This window comes from Patagioenas fasciata, chromosome 24, assembly GCF_037038585.1.
Source record: "Patagioenas fasciata isolate bPatFas1 chromosome 24, bPatFas1.hap1, whole genome shotgun sequence".
Lineage (NCBI taxonomy): Eukaryota > Metazoa > Chordata > Aves > Columbiformes > Columbidae > Patagioenas > Patagioenas fasciata.
Genome location: NC_092543.1, coordinates 7098682 through 7123234, shown reverse-complemented (window position 1 = coordinate 7123234; position 24553 = coordinate 7098682). Strand labels below are relative to the sequence as shown.

The 24553-nt window shown below is 48.0% G+C and overlaps 1 protein-coding gene across 11 annotated transcripts in view; it reads right to left on the bottom strand.

The window, feature by feature from the left end:
* NCAM1 (neural cell adhesion molecule 1) overlaps positions 1–6832 on the bottom strand; it is a 77950-nt gene extending 71118 nt beyond the window's left edge. Inside the window, exon 1 of one of the 11 annotated variants that reach the window (XM_065855587.2) lies at positions 6496–6832. In XM_065855587.2, the coding sequence (XP_065711659.1) occupies positions 6496–6547 (52 nt within the window). In that variant the 5' untranslated portion in view covers positions 6548–6832. The remainder of the gene's footprint in view (positions 1–6495) is intronic. The other 10 variants (XM_071798791.1, XM_065855581.2, XM_071798792.1 and 7 more) reach the window with 10 other exon arrangements.
* Positions 6833–24553: the final 17721 nt, after the last annotated feature.

Below are 24553 nucleotides of genomic sequence, written 5' to 3'. Positions count from 1 at the left end.
AGCTCCTTTCAAAATCACATTCCCAGTGCATTGTACTTTAAATATCTACACACACCACTTTTATCTGTACATCTTCTCATTTAGGATACCAAGCAGAATAGCTTGAGAGCTATCATTCATTGGAACAGCTCCACCATTCCCTGAAGGTCAGGTTTCAATATCTCAGAACAAAACGTTCCGAGGTTTTGTTGAGACCGTCGGGCACCTTCCGTGGCTGCACAGGGATGTCTGACGCCACGGTCCCAGCAAAGCCCCCCCTTCCCGCACCTGCAGCCAGCACAGACACAGGCAGCAAGACACGTTAACACGTCACCCCGCGCTGTTCCCAAGTAACGGCTGAGTAACATCAAACCACGTTACCAGAGCAATGATGGAGGCCTAAGAACAAGCGTTGTCATTCCAAAACTTCCACGTCCTGAAAGTTTTCCCAATCTTTACATCTTCCACACGTTTTTCAAAGGTATCCAGGCCCAGAGTTTTGGCCACCGTACTCATAAAAGGCAAACACTCAACTTTCCACCGATATTTTATTTTGAATGCTAATTGCCCGATAATCTGGAGTATTTGTACGTCTAATGGCGAGTACCCTGCACCCTGCGGATCGCATCAGGCAGCGCGAGCGGCTCCCCCTGCACCCCACCCCGGGCGCTCCGACTCTTACAAGCCAGGGCCGCTCCACATGAAACGCAGTGACCAAATGGGACCGTTCTTCCACAAAACACTGCGCTAATTCTCCCGCATTCAGCCCTTCCACTTGAATGGAATAAAAACCCTTTTGAGAACAACAATTCCCGTCCCCCCCGCCCGCCCCCCTTTTTTCTCGGGCGCACTATGGGACTCCTCAGTGCACGCACAATGCAAATAAGGCAAACTTCCTTTGAAAGGGTGATTAATATGCAAAGGCAGGCGCTTTTTAGTGGATGTGAAGAACCACCACCAAGCATTTCCAAATTCTGAGGTTTCTTCAATTATTCCCAGTGTTTATTTTCAACATGAGATTATTCAAGAATACCGCACACCAAGACCAATTTGCCAATACTGTGTCAACAATACCAAACTGGCTCTTCATCTTTTGTATCATATTTAAATGCAGCCTTGAATATGCCAGCTATGAAGGCAAAAAAACAACCTGAATTTTCAACTCCTTGATGTATATCAATCTGCACGTTGAAAAGACTGCATTTCAACCCATAGCACATCACTGCACTTTTTGTTTTAGAGAAATGCTTAGAGGATTTTTTTAATACAAAACAACATAGTTCACAATACTACAAACTAATTTCAGCAACAATTAACTAACTTCTGTATGAATATATTGCAGTTCCAGTAACGCTTAAAGTACTCTTTTATGTAGTTGCTTTTGGGGTAAGAGAGAGAATGCACGAGACATCTGGAAAAGACACTGATTTTCTATTTCCGTTGTATAACATTTTCAGCACTATTCCTCGTCATTTATCACCTGGTTAACTGCACTTCTGTGTACAACCCAGCCAGGATTCTCCTATGGAAAGGACCTCTCGAGTGCCAATATATTACGATATTCTGTCCCAAATGAGCTCAAAATGTAGACTGAATATGTCAACCGACCCATTTCTTATTCCAGCCCTTGATTTCATACACTTTCCCACCTTTTCACACAGGTTTAAACACTCCCGGCCAGGTCTATGGAAAGGCCTTTTGATTTAACAAATGTGGTAAATTATTATTATTAAGCATCAACAAGTAAGCAAATAATTAACATTCTGGTTGATCTTAATGATTTTGACCTTGACATATATCGCTAATATAAGCAAAAATGAAAAAGTAAATTAAATACTTAAGTAAGTGTCTATTATGAGTACTTTATAGCAGTAGCTGTACCGAAATGACAGAATCGAGGTTGGAAGGGTCCCCCTGAGATCATCCAGCCCAACAGGGGGAAGCAGCTCCAAGAGGGTACCCAGAGGTCTGCTCAGATGGGTGTGAACAGCTCCATGGATAGAGGCTCCACAACCTCTCTGGGCACCCTACCCCAGGACTCCGCTACCCCCTTCACAACAAAAATCAAGGGGTTTGTTCTGTGTTCTTACGTTTGGACAGGATTCCCCGTATTCCACTCTGTGCCCGCTGTCTCTTGTCCTTGGAAGGTCTAGAAGCCGCAAGTATGACTCACTGTATGGACAGCAATTCTACGCCTTCCCATCATCGCCTTAGGTAGAGCGAAAGCTATCGCACCTCAACCGTGAGCAAAATCATTATTTTAATCTGAATTTTATCCTCGATTTTTACCTATTCTACTTTCTTTAGGCATCCGTATCGCAAACTAAAAACCAGAGGAAAACCTCATTCCGGTACTCAGCAGCGACTGCCTCCAAACACTTAGAAGTGCAATGAGTTCCAAGGAAGCGAACGCCCGCCCCTTGGCTCTCGCAGTGACTTCAAAAGGCAACGTTCCTAATGAGCAGCTGCATTTCAACACCACGAGCTGAAAGGGCATAATGGCACTGCCGCCAAACCCACCTCATTTACATCCCTTTGCATCAGCAAGGGCTTTAAACCATGGTAATGTGTTTTCCTAAACAAAAGAAACCAGAGACAGCGTAGATCTGACCTTCAGATTCGCTTCTGTAATTTTTGTCTCAAAGTCTATTTGCCTGGTGGCTCTTTTCTCCCCTCCAGGACCTGAGCGTCGTGATGAAAACCAACACATCAGCCCTGGGAAAACAAGCGCAAAGGGCCCGGTCGGCAAAGGAGACGCCTGGGAGCTGCAGTTCTCTTATAGACACCCTCAGCCAGGGTGCTCCCATACATTCACCGTCACACACAGCTACTGGAGAAAGATATTAACACAATTCTGCTTCCTGAAGGTTTCCAAACATCCATATTTACCGTTCAGTTGGTTTATGTATTTTATCTCACATTTCAGATCTTCCTCAGGGTATGGAATTGGGAAAACAAAAGCGACACCAGCTTTCCATTGCACCTGAAGAACATCGGCATGGCCCCACCTGCATTTTCTGCCCGTTCTCTTTATAAAAGCTGCGATACACACTCACAAAGACAACAGCTGCTCCCAGTCTGCTTATACAGGCATTGAGAAGTTACAATATCTTATTATTTGCAAGTTTTGAGTTGTTACTGACAGATCAAACCATACCGAAGTAGACTGCCCCGCAACGCCAGCGCTTCCAAAGCCACACAAGAAAACCAACGGAAAACCAGAACTGCGCATTCTCCATATAAACAGTATCACCAGGTGTGTTTAATAATGAGTAAAAACGCAGGATGGCCTTTTAATGGGGAAGATAAATGTGCTTTTTGTCTCTTACTAAAGCTATTTTCCTGTTCCTTGAAGACTGATGGCAGCAGATGCAGTGCTCCCTCCTCCATCAATTGGTTCTGCTTTCCTGCCAGCCCGACGAGGCCAATCCACGGCATTCCCCCCCTTCCCGCCGCCCAAAAGCAAGCAAAACACCCAAAAGCCCACGTCATCCTCTATCAACAAGAAACAATCGCTTATACCCAATGGCAAAAAGAGTCTGTCCTTAAAATAAAGTTTCTGGAGATGAGCCAAGGAAAGTGAAGGCACTTTCAGTCTGGAGAGCAGCCACAATCTTTAACACTTCAAAACGGGGTATTCGTTACATTGCTATTACAGCAAATGTAAAAAACCCACACCACACACATGAAACACCCCCAGAAAACCTCAGAAGTCAGGACTCTTCAAGTTCACATGTCAAGAGGATGAAGCTCATACAAAATACTCCGTTATTTAAGAAACCATAGTTCTCCGGATGTAAATGGAAGATGAGCCATCTGCTGTGTCTATAAATCAGCTTCTAAATTAAAACATTCTCATATAATTTAACAGTAGATTAAATAAATCATCACTACCACAGGCCATGGAATATAGAATTATTCTAGAAGATGTAAAGGCACTCTTTCGTTCTGAACCTTCCATGCAACTATTGCTTAGACGTCTCTTCAGGGATTCTTCACTAATAAGCATCTATCTGGTGTCTCCTCTCACACCTAAGGCACTGTAGAGCTGTAGCTGGGGTTTCTTTATTAGCTGCTCCCCTTCTTTCATTGACATCTCCTTCAACATCCCAGCTCCCAAAGCCAGGAGCAATAGCCTCTCTCTCCCCCCCACATCACAGAGCGCGGTGAGGTCAGCTGGGAAAAAGGGTACAGGCTTCAGCAGACCAAAGCATCCTTCAGCATGGAAAGCTTAACTGTGTGCTCGGTGCTGCTTTCACCATAAACAGTGCTGCTGCTTTGTTCTAGCTCTTTAATATTTTATTTGGGTTTTTTGTTCTCCATTTTATGCTGATTTAACAGTCCGGTTCCAGCTGTGCAGCTCCCTAGGCACTCTATGAATTCATAATTGTTATTATTGGATAAACACGCGTTTGAGTGGGGCAACAGATGATACGCAGATAATTTTTCTTTGCTTACTCCCATCTATTTCCCTTGAAAAAAACGCTTTATTCTCCCCTCCCACGGCCGAGAAAGCCTGCGTGAAGGTGTCAGAGAGGCGACAGAACAGAACCACAGACAGTAGTCTGGCATCTTAGACCGGCTGAGATTAAGAATGTGTGCAGAGATAGCGATTAGAGGGCGTGGCTGAGCCAGATGCAGAGCTCTGCTCAAAATGGAACGGCAAGTCCCCCTTATTTGTTACACACACCCCCTCTAATAAGCAGTAATGCATTTTTCTTAGATTATAATAAAGAGAAGCTATATAGTAGCGCGTATGACGCAGGAGGGCCGTGTGGTGTCAAGAATGGGAGTTGTGCTGATGTTAAACAGGTGTCTTGGTTGGGCAAGAGGCTTTAGCATGCTGGTGGCAATGGTTCGCCATGATGGGAGCTGGAGCAGAGCCACGACAAAATAGCAATTGGTACTGTGGCAGCAGACTCAGCTACAGCAGAATTAATTGCTTAAGGAGATAAGGAATCACCTGTACGGGAGTGAGGCAATGAGGAGTTATGGTAGCTAAGGACAGAACTGAAGCAAAGGGTGAAAAGAAACCATGCAGCAAGGTTTGCAATAGCAATGATGTGAATGAGTGGTGCCCTGGGGTATGCTGCAAGGACACAGGAGCTACCCCAAGAGAGCAGGGATCTGGACCGAGAGCAAGCTTCACTGACATTACAAGAGCTGTGATTGGGAAGTCTATGGAATGATGAGCTGAGAAGGGGATGCAAGAAGTAAAGGCAACGACAGCTTGGAGATAAAGATAACAGGGACAACTAGGCTGGGTGCTTTAGGCCAAAATGCTTGCAAAGGGGAAGGAAGTGAGCTGTAGGACAGGGAGGAAAGAGCCGTAGCCAAGAGAGGGTGCAGAAGGCTCTGGGGAACACTTCCCAGCGAGAGTGGATGAGGACAGCGCGAAGGCTTCAGGGTGGCGAAGCCGGCGGGGGATGGCGCTGGGAGCGCCGGGGCGGCCCACGCCGGCGGAGGGGGCGGTGTCAGCACAGGTGTGGCCCGAACCGGACCGCACCCAGCCGGGCCGGGCCGTGCTGTCCCGGGCAGGTGAGGCGGCGGGGCCGTTACGGCCGTTGGTGACCCGCGCGCTAACGGCCGCGCTCGCTCGGGGCCGCCCCCTCCAGCCCCCCCCGCCGCCTGCCACTCCCTTAACGGCAGCGGCGCGCGGCCCGCGCCCCCGCCCGGAGCCCCCCGCCCCCACCCTCCCGCAGCGCCCGTCTCCGCTCCATCACCGCCAGCCGGCCCGCTCCCCTCCGCTTTTTGGGTGGTGTTGGGTTTTTTTTGTGTGTTTTTTGGTTACTGGGTATTTTTTGTTTGGTTTTCTTGCCCACAGCTGCTGACCCCCGCCGCCTTCAATTGCAATCGCATCCCTCCCCTCCCCGCGCTGCAATTTCTGCCCGGCACATGCACCGCTTGCAAGAACGAGGGCGGACGGGCGGCGGCGGCCAAGGGGAGGGCGTGGGCGCCGCTGCGTAGCGCAGTAGCATCCTCAACATTCACAATGAAATGGACGCGACAACGAAAACCCACCGCCGCCTCGCACCGCGGCACCATTAACACAGCGCACGTAGCATCCCCTCCGCTCCGCTCGCCTCCTCTTCGCCCATCTCCATTGTCTGGCGTTCACGGCGCACCGACACGCCAGCCCGGTGGGCTCCCGCGGGGGGAGCCGCTCCTCCTGTCGCACCCGCGGAACAGCAGCATCGGAGCGCAGATCGAGCCGCTCGCTCACACCCTTCCCTTCCCTTCCCACCTACCCGCCCCTCCGCTTTCTCCTGTCAAATTCGCACAGCTCGAGCCATCTTTCCCCTCCGGCTCCCACGACAGCGAACAATGTGCACGAATCAGCGACCCCGTCACGCACACCGGGCGCGGCTCGGGGGGGGACCCCACCATGGGTTATTTCCCCCGCAAGCCCAGCGGCAGCGCAGGGGCGGCGGGGGCTGCCCGACCCCATTGTTCGCTCCACCAGCTCCCGGCATTACCTCCCCCCAGCCCCGGGCAGCGCCCCGGCCCCGCACGTACCTGCGGCTCCAAGCAAAAACAACGTCCAGGGCAGCACGGTGGCTAGCAGCATCGCAGCCAGCTAGGGAAGGGAAAGCCGCTTGTGAAATAGCCTATTCCTGCAGCCTGAAAGAAACGCAGCTCGCTTCGGTTATTTTTTTTTCCGCTTTGTGTCCCCGTCTCCCTTCGCCGCTGCTCCCGCTGCCGGCCGCTCCGGCTCCGCGCTCCCCGCACCGCCTTCTGCCGGCTGCGCCCCGGCCGCGTCCCGGCACCGCCGCCTTGACTGACAGGCGGCCTCAGCACCGCGGCCCGGATCCCTGCGCCGCCGCTCTCGCGCGGCAGACGACACCGCCGTGTTCTTCCACCCGCGCCCGCCTCAAATAGTGCAGCGCACCCGCGCAGAGGGCGCTGCGGGGCGCGGGGCCGGCCCGGCTGCCCCCGGCGCTGAGGCTGCGGCGGAGCCGCCCGGGGCTCGGGGGCGCTCCCGCTCGGGGCAGGGCGGCGGCTCCGGGGTTAGTTTATTGCCAAAAATGAAATCAACGAACCAACCGGCGTGCGGGAATTTGGGAAGGGATTTCCTTGCCGGGCTGGCCGGCGCCTGGCCAAAAGCATTTCTGCGGGGAGGCAGGTGCGAGATGAAGAGAGCAAGGGGAACATCATTTTATCAATCCCCTCCACTTGGGGTGATCTTTTGTTCCATTTTTGCATGAGGGGGCAGAACTTGCTCAGAAATCACCGGCGTGCCAGGGGCCGGAGTCTTTACAGGCACCATTTTGTCACAGCCAAGAGCTGTGGCAAAAGCTGGGGGAACCGTGGCTCAAGAGATGCTCGGTGGAGATCCAGCTCTGAAGGAAGAAGGTTGCCCGCCTTATGGGCCATTTCTCCCCAGCCTCCCTTCGCATGGCTCCGCAGATTCCTCCAGCCACCCCGGCTCGCACTGACAGCAATCAGAGCCGTGCTAACGACTTCCATGTGTGTTTGCACATACATAGGGAATATCTTGTCACTCAGCTGCTTGTCTACACCAACACCCACAGCAGCAGCTTGGAGATCTGGGAGGCAGTGGGCACTCAGGCACAGTACGAAAGACCATGTCGATTCAGTGCTGGGAAAATTCAAGCTAAAAAGACAGTTTTGAACTAGATTTACACTACGAGCCACAAAGCCTGTCCTCTGCAGGTTATCGTGCTCCTCCTGTACCTTCCCATGCTGCAGGAACTGCTGAGAGCCCTCATTAATTCAGTGCAGTATTGCTCTGGGATCTGTGAACAAGGGGAAGAAAGTTCTTAGGAGAAAAAATTAACATATAAGCATTTATTTTATCCATGCGCAGCACACCGTCTGTGTTTTCACTTCATTAGTATTAGAGAAAAACACTTCAACTGAAGTAGATCTTCGTCACTACATGCAAAATAATTTGGCTTAGGCGGCTAATTGTAGTTGCTGTCTTAAAATGAAATTCAGAATACCTGGAGTAGTTGTGAACATGTAAGAACTTCTAATGCCACAGGCGCTTTATGAGCCAAAAACTGCCAAGCAGCGGACAGCTTAGATAAGGAACCAATGCCCTTTGAGTACAATTGATAACGGTATTTCCAACAATATTTCAATGTAGTCAATCCGTCCCGGTATTTTGCTGCTAGTGGTCTAAAGGATCATTCCAGGCCAGATCGTATTCTTTTATTTTATCCTTTTCTGCTTGAGAAATCCCTTCCCCCTTTTCATTTCAGAAAAATCCCTCTCTGAAAGAAACAACAAAACTACTTATTGCGGCGTGATTGAAAACATGCGTCCTCTGCTCCTTCTGCGCAGCCCGTGGCCCATGCTGGATTGATTATCTGCAGGGAGCAACCCTGCTCAGCCGTGCCGTGTGCTATTGCTCGGCTCCTCTTGCTCCCCAGCGTCGCCCCAGTCCCCGCTCTCCTGCAGACCTGCGCTCCCGAGCTCCGTGTCCCACCCCCACCAGCACGAGGTCACCCAGCCGGGAAGATGCCAATGTTAATTTGAAGTTTTTCAGGTCATACGGATGCTTGGCTCGGAGCGTTTTGGAATAGGAAGCCAACCTCTCACCAGGTGTGTTTGCTTGGGATAAAAACTCCGAGGAGTATCCTTTATCCTGAATTAGTAACCCCATTTCTGGGTACATATTGAACACCTTTCCTCTTATAAGAGAGAGCGCGCTGATTTTACATCAATTATTACACAAATTCAGCAGACTAAATAAACGAGCTGTTTTAGAGCAGAGAGGCAGTATCTCCATCACCCATCAAACCAGAACAGTTTGGAAGACTCCCACCTTGTTTCTTCACCCTTTCAACTGCTGGTTGACAGATGTGGATGAACACAGTGGCAAACCACCTACTTCTCCTTGGGTCTCCCCTCTGCCGTCAATGTCCCAATGGGCTTGCCCCGTAAAGAGTGACCCCAAAGGATAACGAAACATGGCTCTTTTTACAGCTCCACCCGCTGAATTTCAAGCACTATGGAATTTCTGAGCAGTACGGGCATCTCCTTTACATTCAGCCAGATTAGTGCCCAGTCGTTTCCTACAAAGAGACCGAGTTGTCGTGCTGTTATTAGTACTGTCAGAAATAGTTTGTAGAATTAGCTCTAGTTCCCAGAGGCCTTACACAGTGTCCATTGCTTTCCCGGCTACAAAAAGCATCTAGATACACGACCACATTATAAAAGTTACCTTTATAGCATTTATAATAAGAGATCACGGCAGTGCACAGGTCATTATAAATTTAATGAGGAAACTGTAACACCAACCGATAAGACGCAACTGTCCATTTTTTATGAGCCACCAGTGATATTTTTCCATGAAATCTCAGTCATCTTCAAAAAAAACCACCACAAATCAGCAAAACACCAAAAAGCTTCTGAATAATTTTAAAACGAAATTGTGGATTTTATGACCAAAGTCAAACAGAGACAGGTCCCAAGCATTTCCAGCATTTCCAAATCGAATGAGGTGTTCTAAGTACATTACCTGAAGCGTTTCCCCTGTTTTGTCGTTAGCTGCCGTCTGCGAGCCATGCCCATTCCCTCAATCTATGAAATAAGAAGGGCAAACACACAAACCAAAAATGGAAATGCAAGTTTCAGTTATTGACCTCGTTGGGTACTTTGCGTAAAAGTGACCAGGATATTTGGATTGGGTTTTCTCCCCGGTTTAGAACCAGCAGCAATTGTATCTATCAAATCAACGCTACTTTGAGTATGCAAACATGAGGGTGAGCGATCCAGGGCTTTAACCATACAGGGTTGGTGCAACTTCAACCTCATACGAAGGCTGTAGAATAATGCTCTTGGTAGCCAGCATTGCCCTCCTCCTGACATAACCACTCACTGGTGGGCATTTGAGGCAGGATTATTATAGGATGCACTGGAAATTCTCTAAGACATTAAAGAATTGTGTGGGGTCAAGAGAGGACTTCAGCTGTCAAGCTGGAGAGGAATAACCCAGCAGACAGCGATGCCTCGTGCTCCGTCCGTGGAAAGGGAAAATCCACAATCTAAAACCGCTACCGAGGTCAAATCCCAAGATCCAAACCTGATGCAACAGGCCAGTAATAACCGTTGCTATGGCAGATGTTGTGCGGTGCTGATCGTCGAAAAGCAACGGGAATTATTTTCACCGGCATGCCCCTTAAGGTGGCATCGTTAAGGAGAGGTGGCCTGCAAAGAATTACTTGGGATTTGCTGTGGGAGGCGTTAGATCCAGATTTATAAACCACAAAGTAGAATTATTACTTATTCGTAGGCTACAGAAAACGGGCACACACGGATGCACACTGGGCAAACGCGCTCCAGCGGGATCTCTGCTCAGTGTTACTCCATGCTGTGTAGGTATTGATTGTGATGGGCAACAACACCATGCAAAATGCACCTCGAATCAATATTCTTCTTCAAGGTGGGCAATACAGGCATAGTCCCTTAAAATATTCTTCTCTTTGTCACGGATGATTTTGTAAGGAAATCTTAATAAAGACAAAAATACCGGTGTCTCCCCTTCCTCCTTTAGGCAACAAGGCTCACGAAACTATGCAGGCTCTTCTGGTGATATCATAAACCACAAGAATGAAGATGAAGTCATCAGGATTGGAGAGATAAAATTACAATCCAGAAGTTCAGAATCTTGGCGTTAAATCCTATGTGTTCTATCTCCATACCTGGAGCAAACTCCAGCACTGATCTCAGCATTCATCCTGCTCTGGGGCTGTGCTTGCTGCACCTGTGCGAGGAGGTGATTGGTGTGTACCCAGAGCTAAGAAAGTGCACCCGTGAGCGCTGTCAGCCAGGGAAGGACGCTCCATGAAGGTGTTCCGTCAGTCTGACGCACAACGGAAACGTCACCAGTGACCTAATGGCATTCCTACAAGTTATCTGGCAGTTACTCCCCATGTAGCTTTGGAAATGAAAGAAATCTTCCATCTTTGGAGCTAAAAACTTGCAATTCCATGTCTGTGCTCCCATATATAAGATCATTACTCTTACCGTGGGCACTAAACGTCTCATTTTAACCTCTTTAATCTATCCAGTTGCCATGGTTTAATCCCAGCTGGCAATCAAAGGCCACAATAGCTGCTGATATCAGCTGATCAGAACCACGGAAAATAAGGGGGCTGTAAAGAATACATCAGGATGCATTGCCTGCTCTTTATACTCTTCCCATGATATCACTCGTATTTGGTTTAATTTTAAGTATTTTGATTAGCCGAGGCATTTAAAGCACATCCACCACCCAGTGCCTCTAAATAATAGCATAGCCACCCCTGATACCTATTTTAAAAGAGCAGCTGTCCTGGTTCTGCTTTTATTTATACTAATGTTAGTTAGCAGACTCATCACCATATTATGTGGAGTCATGGACGTGTAAAAGCAGTATATATAAAATTAGAATAGAGGAGACGAAAACATTAGGGTGTCTCTGGATAAACATTTAGTAGCAAGCAATAAAAGGTTATCTTAACTTGAAAAATCCAGCCCTCAAACTGATTTTATTTTAAAAAAGTATTAATATGCCCGCCAGGAACGTTCAAGCACGTATGCCCTTCCACAAGAGTGGTACCTGCTCCGCTGGAAGGGGGCACAGGTGATTCCTCTCAAGTCAACGCTCCGCAATATTCATCTTGCCATGCTCTCCATTTCTGGGGAAGAAAATTGCACAAGTAGGTGATGTGGTAGAGAGAAGAACGCAATGGGTGGGGAGGGGTGCAAATAGTGCAAACACCTGTCTTCATTAGAGGGACAAAGTAGACTAATAGATAATAAATAGAGACTTGAAAATACTGTCGTGTAAAGAAAGCACAGCATTAAGGAAGCCCTGCAAATAATTTACCTGTTGGTTCATAACTGGCACACAGTGCGTATTTATACACTTTGGAGAAGTCCCCAGTCCCACTGGGAGCCTTCACTGTTCCCCTTCGTTTCTGTCACTTACACCCCACTCTCAAACAGCGGTCGGGAGCCTTTGTCCCCTGTCATCCTACAACTCCTTCAGCCGCATCACCAGCTGTAGAATTGCAGCTTGCAGCGTTTTCCCCTGCCTTTCAGTGTCACCTTCAGTTTCCTCAACATTTTACCTGCAACTAGATTTAAGTCATAGAACAGTGAGGCCAGTAATAGAATCTCTGATTTTGTGTTATTTCAGCCTTACGTTTCTCTAAAAATATCGTAGATAGGTTTAAAATATGAGGAAAGCAATGCCTCTGTTTTTGCATAATGGTCTTAAGATGGTGCTGAAATGCAGTGAGAAATAAAAGATCCTAAAACATTCTTGCTGTCAAGGCAGAATCATTGTTCTTGAACTGCAAATATACTCTGCTTTGTTACCAAAGAAGGGATCTAGGCTCTGGGATACATGATATCCTGGGATCAGATCAGGTTGATTTGAGGCGACTAAGCAGGGACATCCGGGTAGGTGCCTCATTTGTGATGTTTAAGTCTTTCGGCAGCACATCAGTATTTTAATCTTTGCCGTAACCATTCTGGTAGCACACAGGGCCAGATTCACTTGTGAGAATCACCAAGTGATGCCAACGCAGCCATTGCCCATTCAATCCATATGATGGATGGTTCCCAAAGGTTTGTCTGATGAACCCTTGATTTTTGCAGTCAGGTTTTAGCACTGCTGTTCTGGTACCATAAATCTCCAATCCAAATTAATGTAATATTAAATAATCTCCCGAACAGTAAATGACAGAATGTAGACAGGGACTTCATCCCTTTGCAGGGCATCGCTTGTTCTACAAAGCATTTCGCATTAAAAGATGTGGCAGGTTGTAGCTACACATGTAGGTAAAAGGTCTTAGGCAAGCACAAATGCTAATCAAGCTCTCAAAATAGGATTAGGGCAGTGTCTTGGATGCATGGTATTAGCTCTCTTCGCACAAGAAGTCTCGTCTCCAACAAGGTAGCTGTTAGGTAACACGTAATTGGCTCTGTGCCTGTGGTGATAACACGAGCAATGCCAGATGATGTAAGATGCTGCATGATTTTGCAGATGTCCACCATCTGCACAGCAGCACCGGCTATTTTTGGAGAAGGGCTGTGCCCATTGGGAAGGAGGGGGAAGAGAAGGGAAAAAAGAGGAGGCTGTCTAACAAGTCCTCTTGGAAGCCTTTGAGATCCTAGCCGGGTAGGACAATGCGGGGAGGACACTGCATGCGGCAGTCAGTTTGTTCCTAGGGCATAAAGCTTCTTTTGATAAATCTCATGTAGATAAACATACCATTGCACCTAAATACAACTCATATTGTGTAGATCCCACTGCGCTCCATCAGCAGTATTGGCGAGGTAGCGTAATTCAGCATCCTCCTTTATATTATCTTGTATTTCTAGTTTACTCTTGGTGGTGATTGCCAATATAAAACTTGGTTTCCCAAAGTCCTTATTATTTTAACGGACCGCACAGAAGAACCAAACTCAGTAATTTTGAAAAGCACAGTAAAAAAGAGGCCTTGCCCAGGACAGCACGCAATCTGAACAGGTGAAACAGAGTAAGGGACGACAAATTGTATTTCGTGACGTGCCTTGTGCTTCCCTATAGGAAATCTGTGACCAGCAGGAAACTGAAAACAGATCTCCTGAGCTTCAGGTTAAACCATTAACGGAAAGGCCAATACTGAAAGCAGTAGGATGGAATTAAACAGAGAACAACAAAATATTATTTCCCCACCCCCCCATCCACTTTGCAGAAAGCTCTGGTACAATAATGTGAGCAATTAGGAGGCTGACTACAGAGAAACTGGAGTCTCATAGGGGAACGTGGACTGACTTCCCTGCTCCCCTTTCCTCCTCTACGTGCTCACCATAGCGACTTGTGCAATGGGGATTAGTTTACAACGGTATCTGGTGTGGGCTGATTGAGATCAAGGAGCTGTTTTGCTTTTAAGTCCATACTGGATCACCACTTTCAAGCATCACTACTTGTTTCCAGCATCCTAATAAGCACCATAAGCAATGTAGGTGATTTGCCTGACAGCATCTGTGAGAAAATTTTCAGTCATCCTTTATTTTCTCACACAGCAAGTCAAAAGATTTCTTTTCATTGGTAGAACAATTAGAAGAGATGTGTGAAGCTCCATAGGAGAAAACAGGGTCCACATGACATTATATTTATCTGGGAAAAGTATCTCCTGAGGGGAACAGCAGCACAGGGGGTGCTGGCTGCCCTGGGGGTGCTGGATCAAATGTATTAAAGGCTATTAAACGTCACATTTCATGGAACAGTTAAATCTAAGCTGTGACTCGTTCTTTCAAGCAAATGTTACAAGGCCTTTAGAAGTATGGTATCTTGCTCTCTTCTGCCATTTTTAGGTTTGTTTCTTATTATTTCGGTTCCGCATTAGAGGGGACGTAAATCCCTTCCTTCTCAAAGACAAGCTATCCTGTAACGATGTTTTCTGAATGAAAGTCATTGCCATTCGACAGGGCACGCTCCTTTCTCCTTTTTTTAAGCCTAAAGCAGCCCCTTGGGCACCCTAACCTTCATTGGCACGAGTGCTGTGTCACAGGAGATGACTCATAATTACAGCAGCAATCAATACCTACAATGCATTTCTTTCACAGTACACTAAGAGTCAGATACGTCTATATAATAAGGCCCTTAAATATAGCCATTTGTAATGTGCTTAAGTTTGATGTCAGCATTCACTTCATAAGAGGTAATACTGTTGGGAAAGTTGCTGCACCGGGCAAGGAAATCTCACTGCCAATATTGCAAATTTCCCTCTTATGTTTCGACCAAGATTCACTTCTAAAATAATGCTACCACAAAAAAGTCTTCTGATCCTGAAGACGGCCAAAGACCATGTGCCTGCGGCCTGCTTGATATTTCCTTAGCAATATTTGACTTTAAATGCACACATGCACGCTTGCACTGCTAACAAATCAGCTGTGTGGCAGCAAATACTAAAGGGCCACATTTACACAAGCAAAATTCCAGCTAAGCCAGCACTCTCCAGGGCACTTACCCATTTCACACGGCTCCTCTGAGCTACCCCTTGAAGTTAACTGGAGACCTGTGTAAAACGAAAGAAATTGTTGAAATCTACTTGAATTCACTGTTTGGCTTTCAAAACGTTGCAGCTGCGTTCCTTGGTATTGTACTATAGAGCATTACGGATAACATGGACATGAATAACAGGTTCACACAACCTTTCTGAAGATGCATCTACAAATGCTTGGCCCAACTCCATGTGCAGATTTCAGTGCAGTCATTCACCAATGGCCAAGTGACAGACCCGTGATGGGGTGGACAAGATAGGGCCTTGTTATAGTCGCTAGTAGTCCCCAAACTCTTTTGGTACAATCCAGCTATCAGCGAGCTGGTTATTTTCTCTTTGTTTTCCCCATGAGCTGGAGTAACTATCTACATAATGAGAAAATGTGGAGAATCCCCACAAAACAGCAAATCTGGAAGGTCAGCGGAGCCTTGGCATGGCTTCTGTTCTTGCCTTGGTGGCTTCAGGTGAACGCTGCTGCCTCCCAACCCAGCCTCTCTGTCCCTATGGCCTCCCTACCCGCCCCCACGCCTTATCAAGGGAAGGCAACTGAAAACTATTGAGTCGCAGCGAGGAAGGATTAATCTGTCTAGGGTTGTGTCATTGAGACATAGCTTCCCAACCGAGGTCAACAAGTGGTACATTTTTCCTTTGCTGCGGACAGTTGTTAAGGAAGTTTCCTCTAACACGGTGACCCTGACGACTTCAAAACCAAGGAGGATTTTAAATGCTGCACAACTCACTAACACGCTCGCTTCTACTCCACGGCTGCTGCTGGGAGCGGGAGGAGCAGCCGCAGCGCTTTGCGTGCTGCCCTCCCCAGCTCCAGCAGCACAAAGAGCGCTTGTCCCCGCTCGCTCGGTGCTTGACGTAACTATCACAGATGAGTGCTGCAACACATTTCTCCCTTGAATGCTGATCTTTAAGCGAAGATGCCATTTGAAATCGAAGATGTTTTTGTAAACAAGAGAACAAACTATAAAGGCATCACGCCTGCCTTTGGGGAAGCTTGCGAGGGTACCGATAGCTGACGGCTCCTAACAGGATCAGCGCAGGAGAAACGTCCAAGCCACTGCCCACGCAGAGCAAATCGAGGGAAGCCCAGGATAATTACCTGACTTGGGCCTTTGCCAAGGGAATTATATCAACACTGTACTTGTCATGTATAACATTATGGGAGCTTTAATTTTATTAATTTATTACAGTCACTTCGTAGGATAAGAACACAAGGTTTCTTCTTCATCTATAGGCTGACACCTCTAGCCTCATCAGTGTGATAGCAGGTCAACATATGGCAGCAAAATGTGCTATTCGCATCACTACCAAAATACTTGGCGCCGCCTGAGAAGGATTCCCGTGTTCTGCTATGAGCTTCGTCTGGCTGTCAAACCTGCAGGAGTGGACAGGGTCACAACTCAAAACACTGCGGCCGTGGACAGGAGAGCATCCAGACTATGCCGCTCATAGAAAGGCAGTTTATTCTGTAAGCTGATTAACATACTGTTCCCACCAACTTACTGAAGGAAGGAGATTGCTGCATGGGCTGCCTGTCTGTCCCGCTGCACACCCAGGATGTTGCCAGTATCATTCACTCCTTCGCGGGCTGACCAGTATAAATTTTTCGCAGCAAACTTGTGCCATTCAGATCAGTAGAAAGCAGAGCCCTTAAAGCGGTCTGGCCGTGGCATTTGCCTCCCGCATTATGTCTATTATAGAAAGGAAAATAAAGTAGGATGCGCGGTGAATAGCAATGGCCGCACTCGGTGCTGCGGGAACTGGCTGTTCCGTTCTGCAGCGCCGCGGTCCAAGCTCACAGCACAGGGATGTGCCGCTTGGAGGAAAAAGCAGCTTGCTCCCCGTTCAGGAAAATACAGCCTGAAGGTGACAGGAGCAGAAGGGAAACTCCAAGCCAGTCTTCTGCAATGACTTGTGCAAGCATTATCCGATCATCGCAGGTGAGGCATGGAAGAAAAGGACCTATATTTCATACTTGCATTTCTGAAATATTCTGTTCTGAGTCAAGGGATTTCAGCTCTTGATTTGGGCTGGGATGCGGAAGGTATGGAAACTATAACACGTGAAGAAACACTGCCAGCCGGCATATAGAGCTGGGAGGGTGGGGAGGAACAGCCCTTGTTCCTTTACCAGCCTGCGCTAGGGACACACTGGTGCTTGCCAGGGTTCAGTATAATGATCACACATCAGGCCTCGCTCTGCCAGCTTGGCAAGACGGTGACATTTTTGTCTCAGTGTTTGCCAAACACGCCGATGCTGCTCTGCGGGTTCTTTTCCAAGTGTTTCTGAGCATTGGTTGCTCCAGGCTTTTGGCTTCCTGGGGAGCCACAGCACCATCTTGTGCCTACTGCTCCTTCTGGTTCCCCCGCCTTCTCTTGCTTCTACACTCCAGGCTTTCCTACAGAAACCCATCATTCATGTTGTCAAAGCACCTGAGCACATTCCTTGCACTTTCCCGGGAATCAGTTAAGCCATTGTACCCCAGCTCCGCCTAATCAAACTCAGATTCACCCAAACACAAGCAGAGGCTCATCCATCATTGTACAGACTCTGAGATGTGTATGATAACCTTGGTAGGGTCCTAAACTGAGAGAATGAAACCAGCCTGATATTCTGTGCAGAGATGAAGGCCATTTGTATTTTGACCTGGAAATCCGTTCTTTCCAAAGCCCTTTGGCAGGGAAGGGTAGTCGTGATTTGCATCACCATGCTGAAATCCGGTTTCCAGCAGGGATACAGATACTTGGGCTCAGGTGTCAGCTTTCCTGCGCTGTTGCTTTAATCCTGGTCCTACTGTACTGCTTGTTGTATTTGTCCCAAGAGGAACTTAAGTGAAAAAATAAAACAAAAATAAAGGAACCATAACTGTCAAAGCACAGACTTTGCCTTTCTGCTGCTACCAAACAGCTGGGAATAAACACTGTAAACTGTGACCAGGAGACAAAATATTTGGTTCAGAGCAGGTCTAAGCTTTATAAAGGACAACAGCTGAACGTCGCTGTGTTTGAGTGCGAGCGGTGATTATGTCCTCGCTGCCTTGCAACAACCAAGCCAGTAAATGAAGCCTGCCCTGTCCTGTGGGGCACACGCAGCACCGCACCCCCAGGAAAATCAGATTCCCGAGATTTAAGATGGACTGGGCCAGATTTCCCATCCTGTTAATGCTCTAGGAGCACCTGCAAACTGGGTATCCTCTTGAGGACAATACCCCGGTGCCACCTGGAGCCCTGGTTCTCAAAGGCAGGCTTTTCTCTTCTTTTTATGTTTGCTTTTCAGTTGTGGTTTCTTTTGATGAGCTCCTTTGCCTTTGTGTGGTTTCTCTGATTGCAAAGCATTCCTCCGCAGAAATAGCATAAATATTTACATAGCGCCCTACATCAGAAATCTCTTTTATAGCAAGATTTCGTCATTTACAGCCTGCAAGTCGAACTTGTGATTGATTGCAATGGGTTGCTGGCATTAGCACCCAAGAGACAGATCAGACTGACGGCGTCTGATGTCACCATGAGTGTACATCTCAAGAAAACATGCAGCCTCCACGTTGTCAAAGGGCAATTTTGGTCCAAATTCCTAATTGCACACATCAGCTGGTGAAACAACACGAAAGCGAGCTCCGAAGTGTCCCTATTAGCTTTGATCCGGTTACAAATGAGCATGGCAGCTGATGGGACCAGGAGCCCACCTGCACGGATTCAGCCCTGGGGAATCAATGCACTTCTGAAGGCGACGCCGAGCCGCAAAGCCTGCTAGCTCCATTTTACGGGAAAAACACATGATGACAAGGCTTCCATCCTCAGCCATTCTGAAATGAATGTGAATTACACGAGGAATTTAAAATAAAGTCCAGAGCTTACAGCAAGCAAGGTACCACCACACAAATAACATCTTAGGGACAGAGTGCGCAGCACTGCCAGGGACAGGCACGGGTTATCTTCCTTAACACCTGCCAAACTCTGGCTTTGCAAATATCTTCCTTTCCATGTCCCTGCCCTGTCTTATTTTCCCAGAAAACTTCAGCTTTGGTGAAAAAGAGATGGTTTAAGCCACCAAAGATGAAGGGTAGCAAGCAGTCAGCACCCTTTCTAGGACAGGCCTTCCTGTTGCTATGGCGATGTGTCACAGGAGGCACCGGTCTCGGAGATAAAGTTCAGCTCAGTTGAGCTAAATCTGGGTTTTCTTTGTTCGGATTGCTATCCTCTGTTAACATGGCTTGTTGAGTCTTTACAGTTGCAGGGTAGATCTGGAAGAGGCGAGGCCAACAGAGTCCACGTGCCATCCCCTCAAAGGAGCGGCAGGGAAGTAGACAGTATTTAATAACAAAAACAATTATTAAGTTAAAAAGGTATTGACTCCCTGTCTGTGGGATACACCACAGCCTGCTCTTTGGGCTGGTCCTGTCGTACGCACCTTTAATGCGAATGGACGCAGCAGAGCTGTCGCACATTGGAGCCGATTGCCCTGCTCTGTCACCTCGGCCGTTCCCCCAGTGCGGTGCAGCTGTCCCCAGGCCTCCTGCTTCTAAAATCTGGTTTCCTTTGTTTGCCGAAGCAGGCTGCTGTGTCAGAATAAACACAGCCCCCTCACTCCCTCATGCTGGAGATAAAGGAAGCCTGTTTGCACAGGGTGCTAGATTTCCAAACAGAAAGCTTTGCTCAGAACCCAGCAAGAAGTGCGAGGAGGTTGTCAACTCATTTTTCCCTAGGTTTCAAATACGGTCCAACAAACGAGTGCACGGGCCTTTCCGGCACACGTCATGCTGAATGACAGTGACACGTAGATGCATCCCCACGGTGTGAGGAGGGTTTTATTCTGCTCCCTCCTTCCAGGACTCTGCAGATCTCAGCCCTTATCACTTTGTGTGTTCTTCGGCCAGTGCACTGCATTTCCCGTCTGCAGGTTCAGGTTTGGGGTGCCCTGCGTGCCTCTTTCCCCCAGGACAAGGGAGCGTCAGTGGGACAAAGAGTCCCAAAGTTTAGAAGCCTCCCCAAGAAATTCCCAGTGCCGAAGTCCAGCAGGATTCCTGACTTGGAAAGGACTCGGGGAACTGATAATTCCCCCCACCTATCCACCCACCTGCCCCACCAAGGCAGTGAGGATCCAATATCATGTGGGCGTGCTGGATGGGAGGAACGACCGACCATGAAAACAAACACGGTCTGGTGATTAAAGCAGACATTGAAGAGATCTGCAGAGAGCAGGAGGAAGAGGGGTCTGAGAAGGGACGTGGGAGCTGGCTTCTGTTCCTGGCCACTGATCTGCTGCGTGACCTGGAACAAATCCCATCTCCTTCCCGCGCTTGCTTTTCTCTTTGAGCGTCAAGTGGGACGATACCCCGGACCTCGTTCCCAGGCAGGGCAGAAAGGCAGACTCATTGCTATTTCCCATGTTACGGTTACTCTTGGCAGCCACAGTAGAGGTCAGATCCCTTTTACTAGAACTTCCACACGGTGAGAGCCCCCATCCTGAACATCAGGCCGGCAGAGGAAGGAGCTGTGCCGTGTCACAGAAAGGGACAGAGTCCCAGAGGGACTGCGTGCTTTACCAAGAGTCTTTGCAGAAGCCAGCGGCAGAGCTGGGCACGGCACTGTTGGCATGCATCACCACCCAGTCCTTTGAAGCATCCCTCCCTCAGAAGCACTGTCATTTGTGCCAGCTGCGGGCTTATTACCCTTTTATCCGTCACTTCAGACTGTGGGACAGAAGCTGATCGGTAGAGAAATTCTTAGAACATCACGGCACATGAAATGCGTTCATGTCACTATATGAGGCCTCTAAAAAGTGTTTGAGAGCACCAGTGAAGTGGCACAAGGCAACAAAAGAGCACAATCGTTCCTCTCTTCTGCCAGATCTGAAGTGATTTCACGTTATGCTGGAAAGCGCACCTGAGTGCAGCGGGCTCCCTTTGGAGCTACCTGTCTGCAGTTGTCACCAGGGAAGTGACAGCTTGTACACAAGCGCCTTTTTCTTACTGTAGAGCGCTTGTAACTGAGAGGGGACCAGAAATAACCAGATGCATTCTGAAACGATGCAGCCGCCGCAACAAGAACAGCCTGAGCGCATTTTAAAACGAAACATTAAGAAGTAGGAGTGGAGGGAATGCAAAGTGTTCACTGTTTTGGAGCAAGAAAATTGCCAGGACTTGAGTAAGAAGCAGAGCTTACTGACATCGAGATGGAGCTCCAAAGGGAACACTGTTCACATACGCGTGGTGGGTGTTGGAAACAGTCTCACCTCCACTCTCCTGCTGGCTTGCAGGTCGTTTCTCCCAGGCTGTGGGTTTAACCGTCCTTTGCAATCTCAGGCGGCGGGTTCCTCGCTGTAGGTATTGCGGGGATTAGTCTGCTTGCCAAAATCTGCTGGTGCATTGGTAGTTCCGCCTGAGTCAGAGCTGAAATGCCATTTCAAGATCTGCAACAGCTGCGGCAGCAATGGGGGAGGCAGAAAGGTGTCTGGGGGTTTTATGCTGGTAAGAAAAATGCTGTTGCCAAACTAGATGGTTAGAAATTACTATTGCTTTAAAGAATCAAAGGAATGCAACTCTTTGTTTGCAAGCAAATAGACATAGAAGTAACTAGCAGAAGTGTATAGGATCTGAGGAATATGTGTCCCACTTTTCCCCTCTCAGAGAGCAAATTGTTGGACAATGTCCCCAAATCTGCAGATGCTGGAATGGACGTTATTGAACTGGAAGATGTTTACTAGTGCCAGCCTTCATAAGAAATACCTGTGAGAGCAGGAGAGAGATCAGTGGAGAATACAGAGAGGTGGGAGTGCACAGCCCTGTGTTGATGACCCAGTTAATCCTCCACACCTTAAACATTTCAAATATTTAATGAATGACTCCCCACACCTTTTGGGCTTGGGCTCTTTTATCTACACAGAGAGATGCTGATTTGCTAAAGCTTCACTTGATGATGTCTGGTGAACTGGTATCATGGGAAAATAAGCTGTCTTTTGCCAGTCAAGATGGGCACAAGCATTTCAAACCCCTCTGCATGAACTCCTTTCAGTGCAGGAAGATTTGAAAGCATTCAGATCGTGCACACCGTACCTGTTATCCAAGTAATAAATAACAATAATGATTTGCAATCACTTCCTAATGTAATTTAGTTCTTAAAGAAAAACTCGAAGTAACCTTCCTTTTTCCTAAAGTGGCTGTGACACAAGTCCCAGCGGGGCTGGCGGGGATTTAATTGTGGCACTAAGTAATTTATCTGATGTAGAGCATCAGGAACTGAAGTGGAGCAGGTTAGCAGAGTGGGTGTAACGTTGTTCAAAGACCTTTGTGACATTCAGCTGCTGCGAGAACAACTGTAAATCAGGACTTTTTCCCTTTAACCTTCACTGTTTTGAGCTCTGAACAGACCTTATATGTATTTTTATTTGCATGCGTTTTTTAATTAAAATGCAATGTATCAACAGGATAAAATGAAGCACTTCTTTTTTAATAGCAACCAAAGGTAAGTGTGCAGCCAAACCCCCTTGAGAAGGTTGGGAAGGTCTGCGGTAGACACTTTAAATAGAAGCGCAGACACATTCTGGATGTTTTCTAAATATCTAAACTACACAATCATCATTCAATGGTTGGAATTTCTTGCCTCTCCCATCAACTAACACACTCTGCCTGTTGAATGTTACGTTGACTTGCTTTTGTGGAAGAGGCGCTTGGTGAATGGCTCAGTTATGGATCGATAGTCACTGAGTAACTCTGGTTAGGAAAACACTTCTGGCTGCTCTAAATGATACCTAAGAGAGATAAAGCCGGAGCTATTGTCCAGGAGCCAAGCCAAGGTGGAAGAAGCCCAGATAAACCGGACCATCAAAAATTAGGGAGGAAACGCACATGTAGAGTAGATTTTACAGTTTTACGTAAATATTCAGTCCTTTCTTTAGGGGCACCACGGATCTTGACTGTTTCCCAGCTTGCTCCAAGTACAGGCTTTCATTGATAGATGAAATGGAGACTGTCCTGACCTCCAGCAGCTGACAATGTGAGCCAGCTGTTACCCAGCTGTTCCTACTGACCCCGCACGGCGAGATGAACGTTCTGCTCCCTGCTCTATCAGCCCCATCCGTATCATGATCACCTACTTTGTTTCTTTGCTCTTCCCATGATCCTCCTTTCAGTGCTTTGTGGCCCAGTTTGAAGAACTATTTTTGTTAGCAAACAGTCTTCCACTCCCACGTCGAAATGGATTAAGAGCTTGTAAGTGCCATTGCTTTAAACTCCTCATTAAAGAGCTGGTCAAAGCAGGTTTAATCGAGGCAGCAGCTGCCTGTCTACAGAGAGGCTCCCAGGGCTGGCAAGAAGCAGCAGGAGCTTTTAAGAATGCAAAGCTGGTACCTGCGGGGCCTTTCAGGGCAGAGCAGGTGTGCATAAACAAGCCGCTGCTCCCCATAGACCTCCTGGTGGGATCTTGAGGTGGTGGAGCTTTTTCCCCATGCTCTTCACTCCCACCACTGAGATCTCCTTTGGAGTAGGAGGTAGCGCTTGTCAGCATCACACGAAGTGCTCGGTGCAGCCCGTGTCACTGCTCAGCACACCTGACCGCGTGCGCTCCAGCTCTGCAGAACAGGGCTCTGGCCACAACCACTCCTTCAGATTTTTCATCCTAGACACGCGGCCGAGGGATTTTAAATCTCCCATTTCTCACTTGTGCCCTGAGCGCCTCCTTCGCGCAGCTGCTGCTTTGCCTTCGCTGCCAGAGCGGGGAGGGACTGTGCAAACTTCCCCGGCAGCCTTGCTAGCAGCATTCAACAAATTCCTCCATGGAGAGTCCTTAATAGCAGTTGCCCACAACCCCTCATTGTGCTTGTTCGCTGCTCTGCCAGCTGCTGCCAACACAGAGCCTGCTGCCCCACTTCCTCTGTGAGCCTCTTTCTTCTTGGTTTAATATGCCTCACAAAATTGGGAAACCAAGCTACCCGTAGCATTTGTGCGTAGAAGGGAGCACATCCACGTGAACACAACGCGGGAGCTGAGATTGACTGTTGATGCAACATAACTGTAAGTGCAATGTAAACACTGAGGCAGCAGATGACTCCATGCTCAAAGAGGCAGGTTGTTCAGCTATAGCCGAAAAGTAATCCCTTAGTCACAACGGTTGCTGTAGGAAGCTCAAACGCAGAGCGAGGCAGGGGATGGATAAGGGAAATCCGGACTGTTTTCCCAATGGTTACTGGCAGGGGGATGCACACTGGGTGTTCTCCAGCTCCCTCCCTCCTTGCTCCTTTCCCTGCAAGGACTTTTTTGGCAGGTCTTCGTGCAGTCAGCATTCGTAACTTCAGTTCTTTCCAGTATCTGCGTAGTTATTGCTATTGAATGTCAGTCTCCAAAGTAACCCTTGGTTTCTGTGTGGCTCGAAATCAAGGTTGCTGGGCCAGCAACACAGTGCCTCAGCGTCCCGGGAGCCTTTGTTCCTTTCCTTTTGGAAGAGCCCAGTGAAGAAACGCAACAGTCTAAGCTATAGACAGGAATAGCGTTTTCACACAATATGCAGATAAACTGTTGTACTCCCCACATAAGTCCAGAATATGGCAAGATCCGGCAAGGG